A 17,485-nucleotide genomic window follows, 5' to 3' on the forward strand; every position below is an offset into this window, starting at 1 on the left:
ATTTCGCGATCTTGCCCCTACCATGAGTCATCTAGTTACATACAGCAATTAATGTGATTAATGAACTATTTATATTATTCAAGTAACATTTCCAATTTTATATTGAATTGGTAAAATATCAGTTATTGGTAAATGTTATATGGATACTATAGAGATACTAGCAAACATTTCACATTGGCCCATCCTTAAATTTTCATGAAAACCCACAAAAAAAGATACAAGTTCAAATATTATAAAATTTCTTCTATTCTTCTAAGAGCCCCATTTCATCTAGGCATAGGTGCAGGCAGGCAAGTTACGAAAGGAGGTGGTTCCAGAACTCTAATGACCACACACTAGTGGGTTCTATCCAAGATGACTGGTCTGTTGGAGAAGCAATGATTCGTACACAGGTTTCGTTGGGGGTAAAAAAAAAAAAAAAACTCAAAATTATTTTGTATGGATATCACTGAACAAAATATAATGAAAAATTATGCTAAAAATACAAATAATGTAAATGTTACTCATGATTTTTTTCAGATCAATATGAAATAAATTACAGATATTTACCTTACATTTCGTAGAAAAGAAAATGCAAAACAAATTAAATCCTGATATGCTCAATGTTGTTAAAGTAAGCATATCAAGCCATAATAAAGGAAAATGTTTTTACAGACACACATGTACATACTTTAGAGAAAACCTATTACAAATAAAACATAATGGAACAAGGATAGTATGATATGTCATATTAATAGACCCTACAATTATGCCTGACAAGTAGAACAACTTCTTTTTAACACACACAAAATGAAGAACATTCACTCCCACTCAAATTCTCAAGTCTTTGAATGAGCAGTCCATCCTGCAGTCAGGGAAGAGGTCAGCACTTAGAACTGCAAATACAATGCTGATAAAAGGACAAACGTTTCTTCTTATCTTCTGGCTTCACTCACTGATCAGTTGGAGCCATTGCTCTGGCCTGCGCACGAACTCTTTTCTCATACTCAAGCCTGTTCTGGCTGTAAAGAAATTATTACGGATATAAAACTTGATTACTTATTACACAGTTAGGTTATGTTAGGTTAGGTAAAAAAAAAGATCAAATGATCAGAACTGGATACTATTAAATCAGAACGTAATTTAATAATTCTACTACATTTCGAGAGAGCACTTTCTCTCTCATCTTGAGGTAAAAACTGCATTTTTGCCAGTGGTGGGAACCAAACCTACGACACACCCACGAGTTACTACAAATTCAATGTTCAGCTATTCTCATATTTGGATTGTTTCAAAGATGATAGCACACACCAGACAAATTATTACAGGTAACAAAGACAGATCTCTCTTAAGCAGAATCCAGCCCAAAATAATCAGCAGCTTTCAATATATTCTAATTATGCAGGTAAAATCTGATATGGAAAAAAAATACCCAAGAAACACATGCAATGGTAACAATCAATACCACCACGGTATGCCTGGGTGTACTAAATAAAACTTAGATACAGTGGAACCTCGATTTTACGTTTTTGGTGGGACCAGTTAAAATCAAGGCACATGTAGAATGGAGGAACATTTTACAACATTTTGCTATGTTGGAACCATCAAGACTGAATGTATAATATGGGAAAATATAAAATTCGGGTTCCAGTGTACCCACCATACAAGGCTCTGTGCATTGCGACATAAAGTACTAGTACAGAATCTGGACTATAAGGCACAACCCAACAATGCAGTACCACAGAACCTACCTGCAGCAGGAACAGAAGTTAAGCCTCCCCACACAAAGTTAAACACAAGAGGCAACCCAAATGTCACCAAATCTTCTGATGAGAAAACAAGAACCATTCTATCTGTCCTAATACAGTGGAACCTCAATTTTATGTTCCCTGGTTTTACATTTTCCTGCATTATACATTCAATCTTGATGGTCCCAATACAGAAAAATGTTACACAATTTTCCTCGATTTTACATTTTCCCAAATTTTAAGTTCTATCACCTTGGTTCCCTGAAAAACGTAAAATCGAGGTTCCACTACACATACTCTAAGACCTAGAGATTTTCAAGGTGAAATTTCCAAAAATTCAAGGCTAATACAATTAATTAGTATTAACACTTTGCATTAATCATTTACAAATAGTTCTCTTCTATATGGACATGAAAAATCACACTAATGTATTTTATGTGAAGTTCAATAAATCAATATTTGTACTAATTTATTAACAGTAATGAAGTAAAGACTGGAAATTGTTTATGCTCATTCAAAATAATACTTCAGAAAATTAAAACACTTTAAATAATCTCAGGACTCAAGGTCCACATGAATAACAGGTGACTCGTATACATCCTAAAGGAGAATCACACACAGTTCAGTTGAATTTTGGAGATAAAGCAGTTCATAGCTTAGAAGACTTGCAAACATGGTTCTAGCACCATCACATTGTTGTGTCTGCTAGGCACTGAAAAATTATTTGATTTGCAATTAATCTTGCCAAAATAACAATAGAATACTATGTTTTCTAGGTAAAATATAAAAGCAAAACTGTCTAGATTTCATGGGAATTATTTGAATTGCTAGGTGCTGTAAGTATACACAGTTTTCCATGGTGGAAAATCTTTAGGTAGTTGTCTCCATTGACATCCTGTTTTCATCACATAGCGGATTGCGTTAATAATTGTTCTAATATTATGTTTTCTTGGTTTTTCTCTTTAGGTTCAAAATATGGCTCTATTATCTTCCATTCTTTATCACTTATATCACTTGGGTACATTTTAAAATATATCCTTATACCACACTTCTTCTCTGCTTTCTACTCACTTTGAAAACATGCTCTAAGCGCTAGGTCAAGAAGAAGCCTGTATCTCCCATTGGAGCTATTGAAGTAACACCTAAAGGAAATACATCTTCAACAAGAAACTTTTGTTCCGGTACTACACATAAGTAACGGCTGAGATTCCAATCTAAAATCTTAAATGGTGGTATAATAATAACTTTTCTTGGGCTTTTTTCAATAAATTCCAGTGCATCTATACCATCCTGTATACCATCTGCAACATCCCAACCTCTTGGTTTATCTTGCGGAATCTTAAGCGTAACAAGTGATACAACTGCAAGCTCTGAAAGCTTTTTTTTCAGCATTTCTTATCAGTGTCTGTGAGCAACTGAAGTGGTTGACTGTGATGGATGCATCACTGAAATTATTTTTCCAAAATTGTCGCCAGCCAATGAAGCCAGGGAAGTCAGATGAAATAATAGTGAAACCAAGATTCTATGTTCCTCTGTTTTACATTTTCCCACATTATACATTCAATCTTCAAGGTCCCAATAGAGCATAATGTTACAAAATTTTCCCAGGTTTTTCATTTTCCTGCATTTTAAGTTGCACTCTGAATGAAAATGATGACATCAATGAAATTACAAATACGCAGATACTTTTTGATACAGACACCACTGGATTGGCCAAGGGCAAACCTTCAGTTGCCCTTCAAGGGCAACCTGTGTTGCATCAGTCTTAATCCTATCTAAACACAAAACTAAACTTTACTGTAGAATAATAATAATAATAATAATGAACATCTTACCAGTAAATGGTGTATGCCTCTGCCTGAGCAGGATCTTTTATGTTAGGCTCATTGAGCAAGTCTTGGATGCCTAGCAGAATCTGCTTGATTGTTATGGCTGGTCGCCAGTCCTTTTCTTCATCAAGCAATGACAAACACACGGTACCTATCAAGATAAACAAATGGTTGCAAGTATCTGATGTTTAGACATTCATTTATGATAAGGAAGCTTCAAAACATACACGAATGAAAATATTAGATGTAGGAGCACTATCAACAATGTGTGAATGGATGTATAGCAGAACACAGAATATTAAATGCTTCCTGCGAGTGACAATCTTTTTATAACTCAAATGTCTTGAGTTATATACAGAATGAAATGAATGGTTATTTACCACCTAAAACAAATAGCTCTTCTAGCTGCTGTTGCAAAAAGGATAAAGAGAAGTTGGTTGCCTCAAAACTTTTCTTGTGAACTGATGGAGAAATGTTCATTTGGAAGAGTTCAATTTAAACTGTGAATTATTATTATTAAAAAAATTAATAACACACTTTTTTCACATCTTTTAGAACTCAATTGCCACGTGTAAAATCATATAAAATAATTATCAACTTTGTAGCTTTATTTGATTTGTGCAATGAAAAAAAAAATTGATTTTGTGCTGGCATCTATGAATGAAAAATACAAGCTCATGTATGGCCAAGCTGTTCTTATGGCAAGGGTGTATAGTGTATGCATCTATTTGCCATCCTAGAAGAGGGACACTGCCCCAGTCAGAGGGTGCACCGGGATTTTGCTTGGTGGGTCAAGTTCACTACTACCCTTCTGGGAGGACCCAAATTATACAGAAGGATGAGGAAAGTGTTTGGTTTAAGATTGGTGAAAAATAATAATGTTTTCCTTTTATACACGAACAATGAACAATAAGAAGAAATTATTGAGAAATGCAATGGTAACAAAACCTAATTCTAAATAATAAACCACTTACTTCAAAACAACATATCTTCAGAGCACATAGCAGCATAGAACATCCATAACAAGCATATTTTAGTAGCTCAACCAACCCCCCTCCCCCTGGAAACAAGTGAATAGTGGTCCATATCTCAGGTTAACTGTAACCCAATGGTTACACATGCAGATGGACATATTATTATGCACACAAGACATAAGAAATACAATATAAACAAAGTCATAAAGCAAATGTATGCAATGGAGAGAACAAACATGTAGTACATGAGAAAATAATCACATAACGCTTGAGTATTTAGTCACAATTTACACTTTCAATCAAAATTTGAATAATTAATTTTCAATTGACTTCAAAAGCAAATATTCTTAACAGAACAAAGTTGTTACACGTCGACTACCCCATTAAGAAATGTCAATAAAAAAACTAACAGCTGCCACACCCACCTGAAGGGTATACATTTACGTGGAAAAGAGGAGGCTCAAATTTGCACTTTGGAGGGCTTGATGGATAATCGTCCTTGAAGATCATTCTCAGTTTGTACAAACCTCCTTCCCAAGGTGTCTGGAATGAATGTGGAAAATGAGTACAGAATTTTCACTTTTACTACCCAATCAATAGGGACGTGAAGATTTAGTTTTATTTTTCCCTAAATTTCGATGTAATTTTTTATTGCAATTTGGTGTTTAGGTCAAAATTCATTGTTATTTTTGCATGTCTCTTTACTGTTCCTTCCATGTTTAAGATTTTCACATTGTTCAGTTCTGGAAAAGTCCGACAAAGTTTAGTTTTAATGACACAAACATATATAAATTTAAGGCTTATCTTTGTGAGAAATGGCCAGATTTCTTGCATTTGGAAAACTATTTCATCTCATCGACCAGCCACTAAATATATAATAAACACTAAACTGCCAAACTGCAATAAATGAAGGGTGACAATCTCTTTTGAATTGAACATTCACCAGCTAGGTCAGGACTCTCTTTGAACAGAAGAAGTGTTATCTCCAGTTTACATGGCATATTTCACATTAAAGTAAAATTCGGATTTATTCTGAAAAATGGCATACATAATTTGAATTATTTACCAATTCCGAAACACCAAAAATTGCCTCTTTAACCTACCCAAATATATTTTAAACACTTTATTGTTCTTTCCTAAACTTTTCAGTGTTATCGTTAAAACAAAAACTTCACGTCTCTACCAATCAACTATTTAGCAGCATTTCCTGAAAACTAAATATTTACCTGAACATATACATTGACAGTCATTAAAAATTAAAAGTAATTTAAAACAACTCAGCAGCAATAACATTATGTAACTTTCATTTAATGAACTGGTCTTGTGAATAGTAAATGTCATGATCAAAGTAATATAAATCTGATTTTTAAATTTATACAAATAATTGTACAAAACTTGAAACTGCAATTTGCAGATATTATGTAATTAGAACAGAAATTAGAACCTGTATCAAGATATCACAAAAAGGATTATGCAACATCAATAGTGTGCCAATGAGTTCCCACAATGTGCATTTTCTTAAATGAATTTGAAAAATAATTTTATAAATGCACATTATTCTTTTCTTCTATAGCAAAACCCCCTCACAATCACATGAAAGGTTTCTATAGCAAACCCCTCACAATCACATGCATCCAATGAAGGAGATGAATGTGCACATGCAGCACCCCCCCCCCCCACACTCACAGAGAGAGAGAGAGAGTGAGAGAGTGAGAGAGAGAGAGAGAGAGAGAGAGAGTAAGTGAGTGAGTGAGTGAGTGAGTGAGTGAGTGAGTGAGTGAGTGAGTGAGTGTGAGAGAGAGATATAATTCAAATTCTTCACTAAATATTTGACATTCTGTATTGGATTTGTACACTAATGTATCAGTTATCTGTTCATTGGCAATGAATTCCATTCAAATACAGATGAGCAAGTAAAATTGGTTTGTAAAGCAAGAGGAAAACACTGTATCACTTACAGACTTCTTTCCTGGAATGGCGCATTCCCAGTTCATCAGATTCAACGATGCATCTGGATTCTTCATTGGCCTTGCAACAAAACCCTAGTAAAAACGGAAATAAGAATTCAATTATTTTATCACATCACAAATATGATGTATAACATAATATGTGAGCATAACTATAGTGACCACAAATAAAAGAACCTTCGGCCAAAATATCCCTCGCGCACCTTCTCCTTGATCTGTTCACCTTGGGCCATAAGGAAGCCTGCTCCACTCTGCCCCTCCCCTCATGCGGAAGTACGATGCACAGGAGCCTCGGGTCTGCGCAGGCTCTTTTGTCTGCGGTTCCACTATACAAGTGAGTACTTACTGAACAAGAACTCAAATATACCAGTGGATAATATGAGTAAGATGATACGCATAATGAAGTTGATAATTCTCAGATCTATCAATACTGGTACTTCAACATAGTAGCAATATCTTAGTGTGCGTGATGAAAAAAAATATGTTAAACTGCTTATAACAACCATAAGTTAGAAAAAAAAACTCTACAATGCGACAATACATACATATAAGACTTTGAAGTAGGTGTGTACATTAAAAGCAGATCCAAACACAAGTCTCTTAACTGAAGAAAGTTGTAATTCCAAAATATACGTACGAATGGATGGTCCTTCCTCCAAGCTTTTCGTTCTTCAGCAAGCCTTGCAATGGCAATGCCTGACATGTTGGTCCTATCACCTGTTCAGCAATCTGTTCTATTTCACTTCCTGCAAAATACATAAAATCTCCTACACTCTCACAAATCAAATCAAACATTATGTAGCAAATCAGTCTTAACCACTACTGCTGCATTTGAAGAATAACCTTAGACAAAGAGGGACTCTGTACTACGGTACCGGTACCCCTCTCAGATTTTCTTCATATTTGGCATACTCACTAATTGAGGCCTCCTAATCATGAATCTGAAGTTAAAAGTTGTCGGAAACGTCTAGAAATTGCAAAATAAGTTAAAATAAGGCATTAGTTTTCGGAATAGAAACCATCGATTTTCGCAATTTTTTTTGTTTTACAATGAAATATATATATTCCTGATATTACCACGACACCAAATTTTAAGTATGTTTGCCTAACCTAACGAAAACTAACCTAACCACACGTCAATGGTTCGCAATTATTTTGCAATTTCTAGACGTTCCCGACAAATTTTAACTTCAGATTCGTCATTAGCAGGCCTCTATTAGTAAGTATGCCAAATATGAAGAAAATCGGACAGGGGTCCGGTCATCTTAAGTCATACCGCTTTTCTCACGAAAATAATGTCTATAACAGTAATTATTCTTCATCCTTTTTTGGCTTCTGTAACACACAGTATGGCGGGCACAGCATTGTGGATCAGTGGGTGTATGGTGTTTCCAACCTTCTTAAACGAAAAATGCCCCACACACCATTGACGGATAGCCCCAAATACCATTCACGCATAGCCCCAAAAACCATTCACAGATAGCCCCAAAAACCATTCACAGATAGCCCCAAAAACCATTCACAGATAGCCCCAAAAACCATTCATGGTTAACCCCCAAAACCATTCACGGATAGCCCCATGAACCATTCTGGCAAGGTTAGGTTAGGCAAACAGTTAAAATTTTGGGTCGTAGTAATATCAGGAATGTATATATCGTTTTTTCATCTTGTTGCAACACAACAGCGTGGTTGGAAACACTGACAGGAAGTTATGTCATCAAACTTGTGCAACATCCGGCTCTCGTAAAGGAAGGAAAGAACAGCAACAGCAATTGTGTGTTGGAGAGATATTTCTCGTGAAAAACACATGAATTTCCGCTCAAGCACATTCAACAATAAAAGAAAATACCTTCAGGAACTATCTAAATGCTAGAAAAACTCATTTCAGTAAGCACTTTCTTGTGTAAAAATGAAGAAATCCGTTGTTCGGAGATGCAATTGTTACCCTAACAACAATCTTGTACGCCTATTGTAATTGGAGCCAAAGCTCTGTTATAGGTGAAAATAAATAAATAAATGGGTAACAGTATGGTATAGGGAAAACACATTTCTTCAAATTGACAGGAGAAACTACTTACGGAACTGAGTTTCTGTAGACTTTTGAAAGCTCGTGGCAGTGTTTTCTCCCTTCGTTCAACTTATTCAGCCAGTAAATCATGTATTTTTCGACATTAATGTCTCTCCGATGCACAAACGCTCTTGCCTCCATTATGTTCGACTACGTGAACCAAATGTTCCGTGCATTCTATGACATAACCTCTGGTCAGTGTTTCCAAACTCGCCATTGTTTTGCCAGAACATGACAATTTTAACTGTTCGCCTAACCTAAAAGAACCTAATCTAACCTTGCGTGCATGGTTCGTGGGACTATTTATGAATGGTTTGTGGGGCTATCCGTGCATGGTTCAAGGGGCTATTAGAATGGTTTGTGGGGCTACGCATGCATGGTTCGTGGGGCTATCCGTTCATGGTTCATGGGGTTTTCAAACCCGGAAAAAAATACAAAATGAGTAACACAAAAGTAGGTATTTTTCGGTGAAGAAGGTTGCAACACTGCAAACCCACTGATCATCGACAATGCTAGTCAAGATTTCTCCGCCATATTGTGTGTGAGAGGAACGAACAATAATTACTCGATATGTGTAAAATTGAAGCTATTTTCGTGAAAGAAGCAAAATCCCACCTTAAACAATGTTTCGCAATGCATAATAAGTAAGTACGAATGTAAAAAATGACGAAATGAACGAGTGAAATGTTTTTTCTCTATACTATACTGTTACCAAATAAATGTGTAGTCATTCAGATTGTTTGTCCTTAGAATGATGTATGCATTTATTGCACCAGTCTTCAAAAAGGTGAACAATAAACACAGTGGCCACCGTTTAATTTCTCTAGCCACAGTAATCTGCACTCAACAACATCGCTTCATTATAGAATGTTTTAATTTCGGACTTCCTTGACTCCCATGCTTTCATAAATATTTCCATCCTAGTGCATGGAAAAAAGGAGAGCCCAAGTTCCTTTTGTTTTATTGCATTTTCATCATGCTACGAATGCAATTTTTACATGGTTTGATTTCGATTTATGTCTGTTAACACATACTGTGGACTTTTAGCGATCACTTAATATTTTGTTCAATATATGCTATCGTGGTTAGGTTAGGCTGGTTAGGTTTGGTTCCCTTAGCATTAAAATAAAGTCACTAAATGCATTCTACTAAGGTTCCGATTTACTTTTACATTCATTCCCACGCTTCTACGATATTTACTTTCGCTTGTCGACGGAGAATATCTTGTCCATGAGAAGTGCGTAAGGTAATTTTCAAGTTGTTTTTTCAAGATAAGTAACTTTTTTCGAATCCAAACAGCGCTCATTACTTTAAGGAAGGTTCAAATTTCGTGTGACAATGATTTCCAAAATTCTACGATAATTAATCTTTGTGCTAGGAGAAATCATAAAACAATCGGAACCGTTACCTATCGAAAGGAGAATGACACACTTGTCACTTCTTTTTTTGTCAAAAAATATATTTATAGGTATTTTGAGGGAGGAAAAGGCAGGAATTGCTACTCAGATTCCCCCAAGAAAATTTTTGAAAAGGTACACACAAGCATTAAAGTCTGAAGGAAGGTTCAAATTTCGTGTGACAATGATTTCCAAAATTCTACGATAAATAATCTTTGTGCTAGGAGAAATCATAAAACAATCGGAACCGTTACCTATCGAAAGGAGAATGACACACTTGTCACTTTTTTTTTGTCAAAAAATATATTTATAGGTATTTTGAGGGAGGAAAAGGCAGGTATTGCTACTCAGATTTCCCCAAGAAAATTTTTGAAAAGGTACACACAAGCATTAAAGTCTGAAACAATGTTGTACCAATTTATTCCGCTTACTAATGATATAAGGTAACAATTTCATAGATCGGAGATGAACGTTGTCAACCTTGGAGAAACTCATTTGTGTAAAATTTAAGAAATGTCTCTCCGATGTATGAAACTGTTATCATGATATAATACTTCTCAGAGAAAAAAAATGAATACAGTAGTCACACAAACAACCAGACTGGATCTCGCAATGCCAGCGTGTTGCTCGAACTGATTCTTGTATAAAACCTTATGAAGAACAATTAAGCACAGCTACACCAACTCATTCTAGGGAAAGATGCTGAAAGGTTAGGGTGACCATCCGTACTGATTTTCGCAGTACAGTCCTTTTTTTTGATGGGCTGTTCTGCCGAATGCGAAGCCATGTATAAAATTAAGATATGTCCTTTCTTTGACATATGTCCTGCGAAATGTCCTGATTTCTACTCCGGCCTCCGAAGTCCAAATATTTATTTTCTATTTATATTTTCTTTTGTTTTTTCCATGTCAACAGTTTATGCAGTACATACTTTTCTGTTGTGTTCGGGCTGGAGAGAATGAACATCCGGTTAGAACAATGCGTAGTTACCACGCCTGAGAGCAGGTTGTAGACAGTTGCGAACAGAAGGGCCAGGTGGCGCCGATCTCTCCAGTTGTTGCGGGGTGCGTAGAGTGGAAGTCTCGTCGGGCGAAGATGCCTCCTAGGAGGAAATGTGCATTTAATTCAGAACTGAAATCTCTTTATCCATTTCTTAAGAGAGTCAAAAGCAATAGTGATGTTCACTGTGAAAAATGTTCAGGTGAGTTTTCAATTGCAAACAGTGGTAGGTCTGAAATAACACGACATCTGCAAACGGCAAAACACAAATCTGCCGACGCTGATGCTGCTACTCTTTCTACATTTTTCGAAACAAAAATTTTGGGCATAAAGAACAAAAATTGGCAGCAGCAAAAGAGTGTTTTGCATTTCATACAGTGCAACATAATCAATCGTTTCATTCTACAGACTGCAGTTCGAAACTTGTTAAGAAGTGCTTCGAACCACAATATGCTTGTGCAAGAACAAAATGTGAAGCGATCGTAACAAATGTGATAAACCCCTATGCAATTGCAGGGCTTCAGAAAGAGTTGGATCAGGTAAATTACATTACAGTTTACACAGATTCGTCGAACCATAAAGCTACGAAATTGTTTCCATTGTTGGTGCGCTACTTCCTTCCTTTGAGCGGAGTGCAAAGAGATAAGAAAATGATTCTTATCTCTCTGATGAAATTTCAAATGTAAGAGCGTATGCTACTCTTGAAAAACTGAAAGCATTGAACACTGCTCAAATGAGAGTAGATTTAAGATGGGTTGAGATATTCAAATATTTTCAGGAAAAATGTATTTCCTTTTATCGGTATTTGTTATTGTAGAGTTCAGTTTGTGCCTTCCAGCCACAAATGCACCCACTGAGAGAGTTTTCTCATTAATGAATAACATGTGGACTACTGAGAAATCTCAATTGAAAACTGAAACTCTGAAACACCTGATAATAACTAAATATAATTTCAGTTGTACCTGTAGTGAATTCCATGATATGGTTGTGGAAAATACAAAGTTATTACATGCTATTCACTCGAAGCAAAAGTACAGAACCATTAAGGATGATACTTAAATATTGGTACATTTGATTATGAAATATTTGTTAATTTGAAGTTATTGGAATTGTTTTAAAGACCTAAAGTGTAAGTGACATGTTCTCAACAAAATTTTGCTCACAACTGTAGTTTGTTTAATATGTCAAATTTTACATTTAGTTTTCATTTTTGTTTTATGCCACTCATATACTTTGGGGATTCATCAAATAAAAGAATAATTATTTTTAAAACTGTTGTCCTTTATGTCTTTCCTTTTTTGAAGAAAGTTTGTCATGGTATGTGTGTGTACTGTTTTTTGCTGGTAAGGATCTGGTCACCCTATGAAAGGTATAGGAATTGACAGCTTGGTATGGGGTAGTGTCTAGTTCTAGAAGTTCGGAACCTCTTGGTCTCACAGAACAGACTCCATTCTTTCTCGGGTTAAATGTCCCGTTTTATTCGATAACAATTTACCACAAAACAAAACTAAAGAAGATCTACCACACACCAAAGCTAAGAAAATCAAATTTCAAAAATTACCTGTTTTTAATTATCCGTGTTTTGTCAATTCTTAGAGAACAATTTTTTTGTAAATGTTATTTTATTCACAGACACATTACAATAAATCCAAGCAAGTTATTTTAAATGGCACTTGACATGTTTGGGATCTCTGATCTACATCCAGACGATCTCTAAGAATTCGCAAAATCTCCTCATACTTAGCACCGGTGTCCTAATTTCCATTCATTATTTCATTGCTTGCATCAGTGATGGATTCATCATCCCATCACTTTCATCAGTCACTGACACTGATGCGATAAATGTCATTCTAGGCGATTCATGGGGTGTGCTGTGCGGGACCGAATTTTTTTGGTCAGGACGGGAAAAATTCGCAACTTCCCGCAGGTCAATAACCAGGAATTCTTAGTAGGGGGAGCGAAGTCAATCCTAGAGAGGACAAATTTTTAATATATTGTGTTGCATTGGCAGATATAGCAGAATACAGAGGGGAACTTGCCCCCCTCCTCCAAAATTGATAAGTATTAGGAAAGGGATGATATCTTTAAACTTCCACGAACAAAAAAATGTTTCAGCAACATCAAATAACAATATTTCGATAATGACCTTTCGGACTACCAAAGAATACAAAGATAAAGTTTACCTATTCTATGGTTTAACATAAACAGGGAATGTCTCTACTTTATATTTACAGGTCAATAATGTTAATAAACGATTAATATGTACCAACAGCTTTGGGCTTCTCTGCAGAACTGATTAAGGAAGTCATTTATAAATGTTTCCCTCTAGTTTCCAGTATGCAAGATTTTTACGCCCAAAGGAATCTAACGAGAATCCAACATTATGCAAGAAAAATCGAATTAATTAAATAATAATGATTACATACTATCTACACTTTGATGAATTGTATAAAAATTTATAATACATTTCTTGTAGGCTTACTTGCTAAAACATTAAAACATGGGTCCCTTACCCCACCACGGATCCTATTTGCTTCAAATCAAAGACTCTTGCATTACTACAGACCAGGGGCGCCGACTTGTCAAAATTATTGGTGGGGCTCTGATCACTGAAATAAATTAATGAATGACTCTCTCCCTTTTTTAAGTTTTGGCCTCAGTGTTCGGAATCTCATAAAAGCCCATGAATTCCTTAGAAATATCATTTTTTTCACAGTTCGTATGCAAAATATTAATTGTCCACGGATGGATACTATGTCACAAGTTTCGTCAACCATAAAAGCAAAAGATTCAAGACTTTTAATATCTGCTACCACGGAGCGCAAAACAGATCTCCCTAATATATGAATGATCTCGTTCTGAATGTCATGTGAGAGTCATTTGTAGCCCGAACGTCCCATCCACTCTCCTAGTTCATGCACATCGTCTTCTATACTCATAATTACAGTAATAAGTCATGTGTTTTGCTGTCTCTGGTCATAGCCCCCCCAAAGTTAATGGTTTAGAGGTCTCAGCCCCCAAAGTTGATGGTCTAGATTCTAGAACATTTCAAATGTGTATTTAAAGTTAAGTTCCTGTGGCACAATTCAGAGTAAACTTTACAACAGAAGGAAAATAATATATTAGATCCTCTTAAGCAAAATTATTTTGAGCTCTGCCCCCACATCGTTAACATTGGGCGGCTCGACCCCCCCCCCAAGCCCCATGGAGTCGACGCCTATGCTACAGACAATGTTTGCCTACTGGTTACGTTAACCATTTTGCAAAATATTGTGTTGTTGAAATACAGGTGTTTGACACGCGACAAATAGGAATCCCCCGATTAATCAATGACTTCTTGGATTACAGTGTCATCATTAATATTTCATATCAAGTTTTTTAGAGGGAAATGTTGTATCCTCTTTACATTATATAAAATACCTGCCTCCTTCGCCTTACCCGATTTTCGCGGAACAAGGTCTCTGGGCCGCTTATTGCCACCACTTTTTGAGCAGAAGCGTACAAACCCCTAATATCAGTTTTTTTATGCTGATACTGATATCTGCCAGTCACAGAATGGCTTAAGATATATGAATAAAATTAGAAGAATCCACTCCATAGAAGACGATGGTTGGTTGGTTGATTTGTTGTTTTAAGTCCACTTTATGCACAGTAAGGCTAATTGGGACTGGACCTACAGTTTAAAGTGGGATCCGAACCACTTGTGCCTCCACCGGGTATCGAACCCGGGACCCCTTGATTACAAGGCGACGACGCTACCACTGCGCCATGGGGGAGGCCCCCATAGAAGACGAGTTGACATAATTATTTGTCAAAAAATTAGGTTGTGCCTGAGATACTTTAACAGACAACGTCTGCTGCAGACACAATGTAGTAAGAAAATAAATATAATATAATTTGAAAGATTTTCAATCGTATTTATTTCACTGCAGCTTTTTTCTACTTGTCATTTTCTTGGACCTATATTCATAGGGTGCCGCCTGATAACACCGACAACTTTCACAGTGTGTACAGGACTTCAAGCAAAGCAACTTTTCTCAATCACTATTTGCTCGTCTAATTTTTCTTTCGATATTATGGTATCTTCTGTCCTTAATGTATGCAATTCCATTGTAAGCTTCGCAGTTGCAAATGTCATTAATTATTACTGCCGTTTAAAATTCTGAGAGCAATATATAACATGCTAAGGGAACGATATCATGCAAACAGTCAGGGTTAAAACTTAACTTTTCCTTTAAAATGGATATCATAACACGCACCTATGTTGCTTATCATATTTGATGATCTTGCATAGAGAAATGATTCATAAGATTTGAAATTGATGTTTACACTCCCAGGCACGTATCTATAAATATGTTTCGGGGGGTCCGATCCAAGTGTCTCAGGAATAGTAATAATAATAATGTTTAATTGAAAATAATTAAATTAATACTAATTACAATACATAAATTAATATTATGTTAATATTACACGAATAGATAAATAGGCTGTATAAGAATAGAGATATAACAGCGCATATTCATTACGTAGCTTACCTGTAGTTAAGATCGGAATAATTTACATAAAAACAAATGCCCTGGCAATGAAATTAATGTCAAATAATAGACGAATGATTGAATATTTATCGAATAACAAAAATGATGTTACATGTAGTTGGAGAAAAGTAAGTTTGATTAATATTTTATGCATATTATTTTGAGTAGTAGGGTAAATAAATCTTCTTTGTAATGTCATTAAAAGCCCTATGATCCCAATATAATCCTTGTCTTCCAATAAGTTCAGAGGAAATTAATAACCATCGATTTTGCAACAAATGTTAATATTGGTCAGTCTTTCGGGGGGTCTGGACCCCTCGACCCCCTAAATACGTCCTTCCTGTTCTTCAAAGCCGTATGATCCAAATATAATCCTTGTCTTCCAATAAGTTCAGAGGAAATTAAGAATCAAATGCTAAACGAGTATATTTTCATTTCATTTTCGTACTTAATGAATCTTTCGGGTGTGCGGTGGGTCCGAACCCCCAAAATACGTCCTTCCTTTCAGAGTAAATTATACAACAATGCATAAACGAATATATGTTTTCTATTACTTAATTTTAGTACTTGATAAGTCTTTCGGGGGGTCTGGATACTCCCCTAAATACGTTCTTGTACAGTCCATATGATGCTTAGTGTAACCCGTCAAACTACAAATTTCATCGCTTTCTAACCGAAATAAGGTGAAACACTATCCCATTTTCATCGTGTTTGATAATAACTTGAGCCAGTAAGCTGTCCTACATCTTTCACTAGCCGACCTCCATGGTGGGATGGTTATATAACACACTACGAAGCCAGGGGTTCCAGGTTCGAGCCTGGGCATGAGTGTTCTTTGTGAGACGAGAATTTTTATCTAAAGAGGGGAGTTAAGTACCAGGACAAACGTGCCAATAATAATAATAGTAATATAGTGGTGGTACTGGTAGTAATAATAGTAGCATTAAAAGACGTTATTATCGTCGTAAATCATGCAAAAGGGGGTAGAAGTCTGTGCTAAAGAATTTGTGTTTGAACAAATGATTTGAAATATTTTTCCAACACGTTCAATTTCATATTAGCCATATAATAATGGAAAACAAGCACACAAACTGTATTTTTGAAAGACAGAATATGCATGACGAACATTATTCTTTTTGTACATATGACACGTATAACTTTCATGTACAACATATGCAACATGGAGCGACGTAAAATAAGAAAATATATATGCAATATGTTAACTCTATATTGTGTACGTATTCAAAGTTTCTTTAATATATATACATTATTTAAATACATTACATAATCAATTCATCCGCTCCTTTTCCTCAAAAGAATTGTTTATGCATTTAAGCAGCAACAATCTGATCTGGCCTTACTTCTCTCTCGGATAATTTAGAATGCATTATACCAGGTGGTTATAATTAAAGTGACGGAGTTCAGAGTGGTACAGCAGGGGACAGGGACGTCGTTAGGCGGGGGCCTGGAGGGGCTTTGGCCCCGGCAGTTGTAACTCTGGCCCCCGCAAACAAAATTTTGATGGATTAAAAATTATCCTAAATTAATACTACATATTATTTTCTGGTAAATTTGTAGCAGAGTTGGAAACACTGTTCCGAAGAAAATCTTCGGAAGCAAATGTAGGACAGCAAAATTCCACCCTTTCCTTGCTTACCAGATTATAACCAAGGTCATAAAATCTGCCTGCTTCGAGGTTAATACCCTTGCCCTAAGTTCCTGGAAACCAGAGATCCGACCCTTTTGTTGCAAATGACCCTTCCAATACAGATGGAATCAAAGACTCCGCCGTGGCCGAGCGGTCAACAGTAGGTGGTCGAGCGACATAGGCTATGGAGAGAGTTCTCCAGTACAGACATTGTTCTGAGATTTAAAATTGCTGTATGCTTCAGCTTCAGAGCCACAGATTAGCTTTGTGTTCTTGCTTGCGAGGAAGGTCTGCTATCGGGTTCCTACGGTCACTGTGTGTTTGTTCGTGTGTGGGAAGAG

The 17,485-nt window shown here is 36.0% G+C and overlaps 1 protein-coding gene across 1 annotated transcript; it reads right to left on the minus strand.

Annotated features, from left to right (window-relative positions):
• Nucleotides 1-434: 434 nt before the first annotated feature.
• LOC145998508 (SUMO-conjugating enzyme UBC9-A) lies at nucleotides 435-12,681 on the minus strand. The gene is made up of 6 exons (XM_083134930.1): nucleotides 12,523-12,681; nucleotides 7,135-7,243; nucleotides 6,489-6,572; nucleotides 4,956-5,073; nucleotides 3,563-3,707; nucleotides 435-1,001 (listed from the first exon to the last, which is right to left on the minus strand). The coding sequence occupies exons 2-6, from the start codon at nucleotides 7,198-7,200 to the stop codon at nucleotides 932-934; spliced, it is 483 nt and encodes a 160-aa protein (XP_082991056.1). The 5' UTR covers nucleotides 7,201-7,243; nucleotides 12,523-12,681; the 3' UTR covers nucleotides 435-931.
• Between the last annotated feature and the right edge of the window lie 4,804 nt (nucleotides 12,682-17,485).

This window comes from Lepisma saccharinum, chromosome 14 (genome assembly GCF_977018435.1).
Source record: "Lepisma saccharinum chromosome 14, izLepSacc3.1, whole genome shotgun sequence".
Taxonomy (NCBI): domain Eukaryota; kingdom Metazoa; phylum Arthropoda; class Insecta; order Zygentoma; family Lepismatidae; genus Lepisma; species Lepisma saccharinum.

What these genes read in the sequence shown, in the direction of transcription:
- LOC145998508 (XM_083134930.1), bottom strand. Translation starts at nt 7,200, where the DNA reads ATGTCAGGCATTGCCATTGCAAGGCTTGCTGAAGAACGAAAAGCTTGG. An exon ending in CGTAAATGTATACCCTTCAG is followed by an intron (nt 3,708 to 4,955) that starts GTGGGTGTGGCA and finishes TTATCTTGATAG; the next exon opens with GTACCGTGTGTTTGTCATTG. An exon ending in GAGGCATACACCATTTACTG is followed by an intron (nt 1,002 to 3,562) that starts GTAAGATGTTCA and finishes ATTTCTTTACAG; the next exon opens with CCAGAACAGGCTTGAGTATG.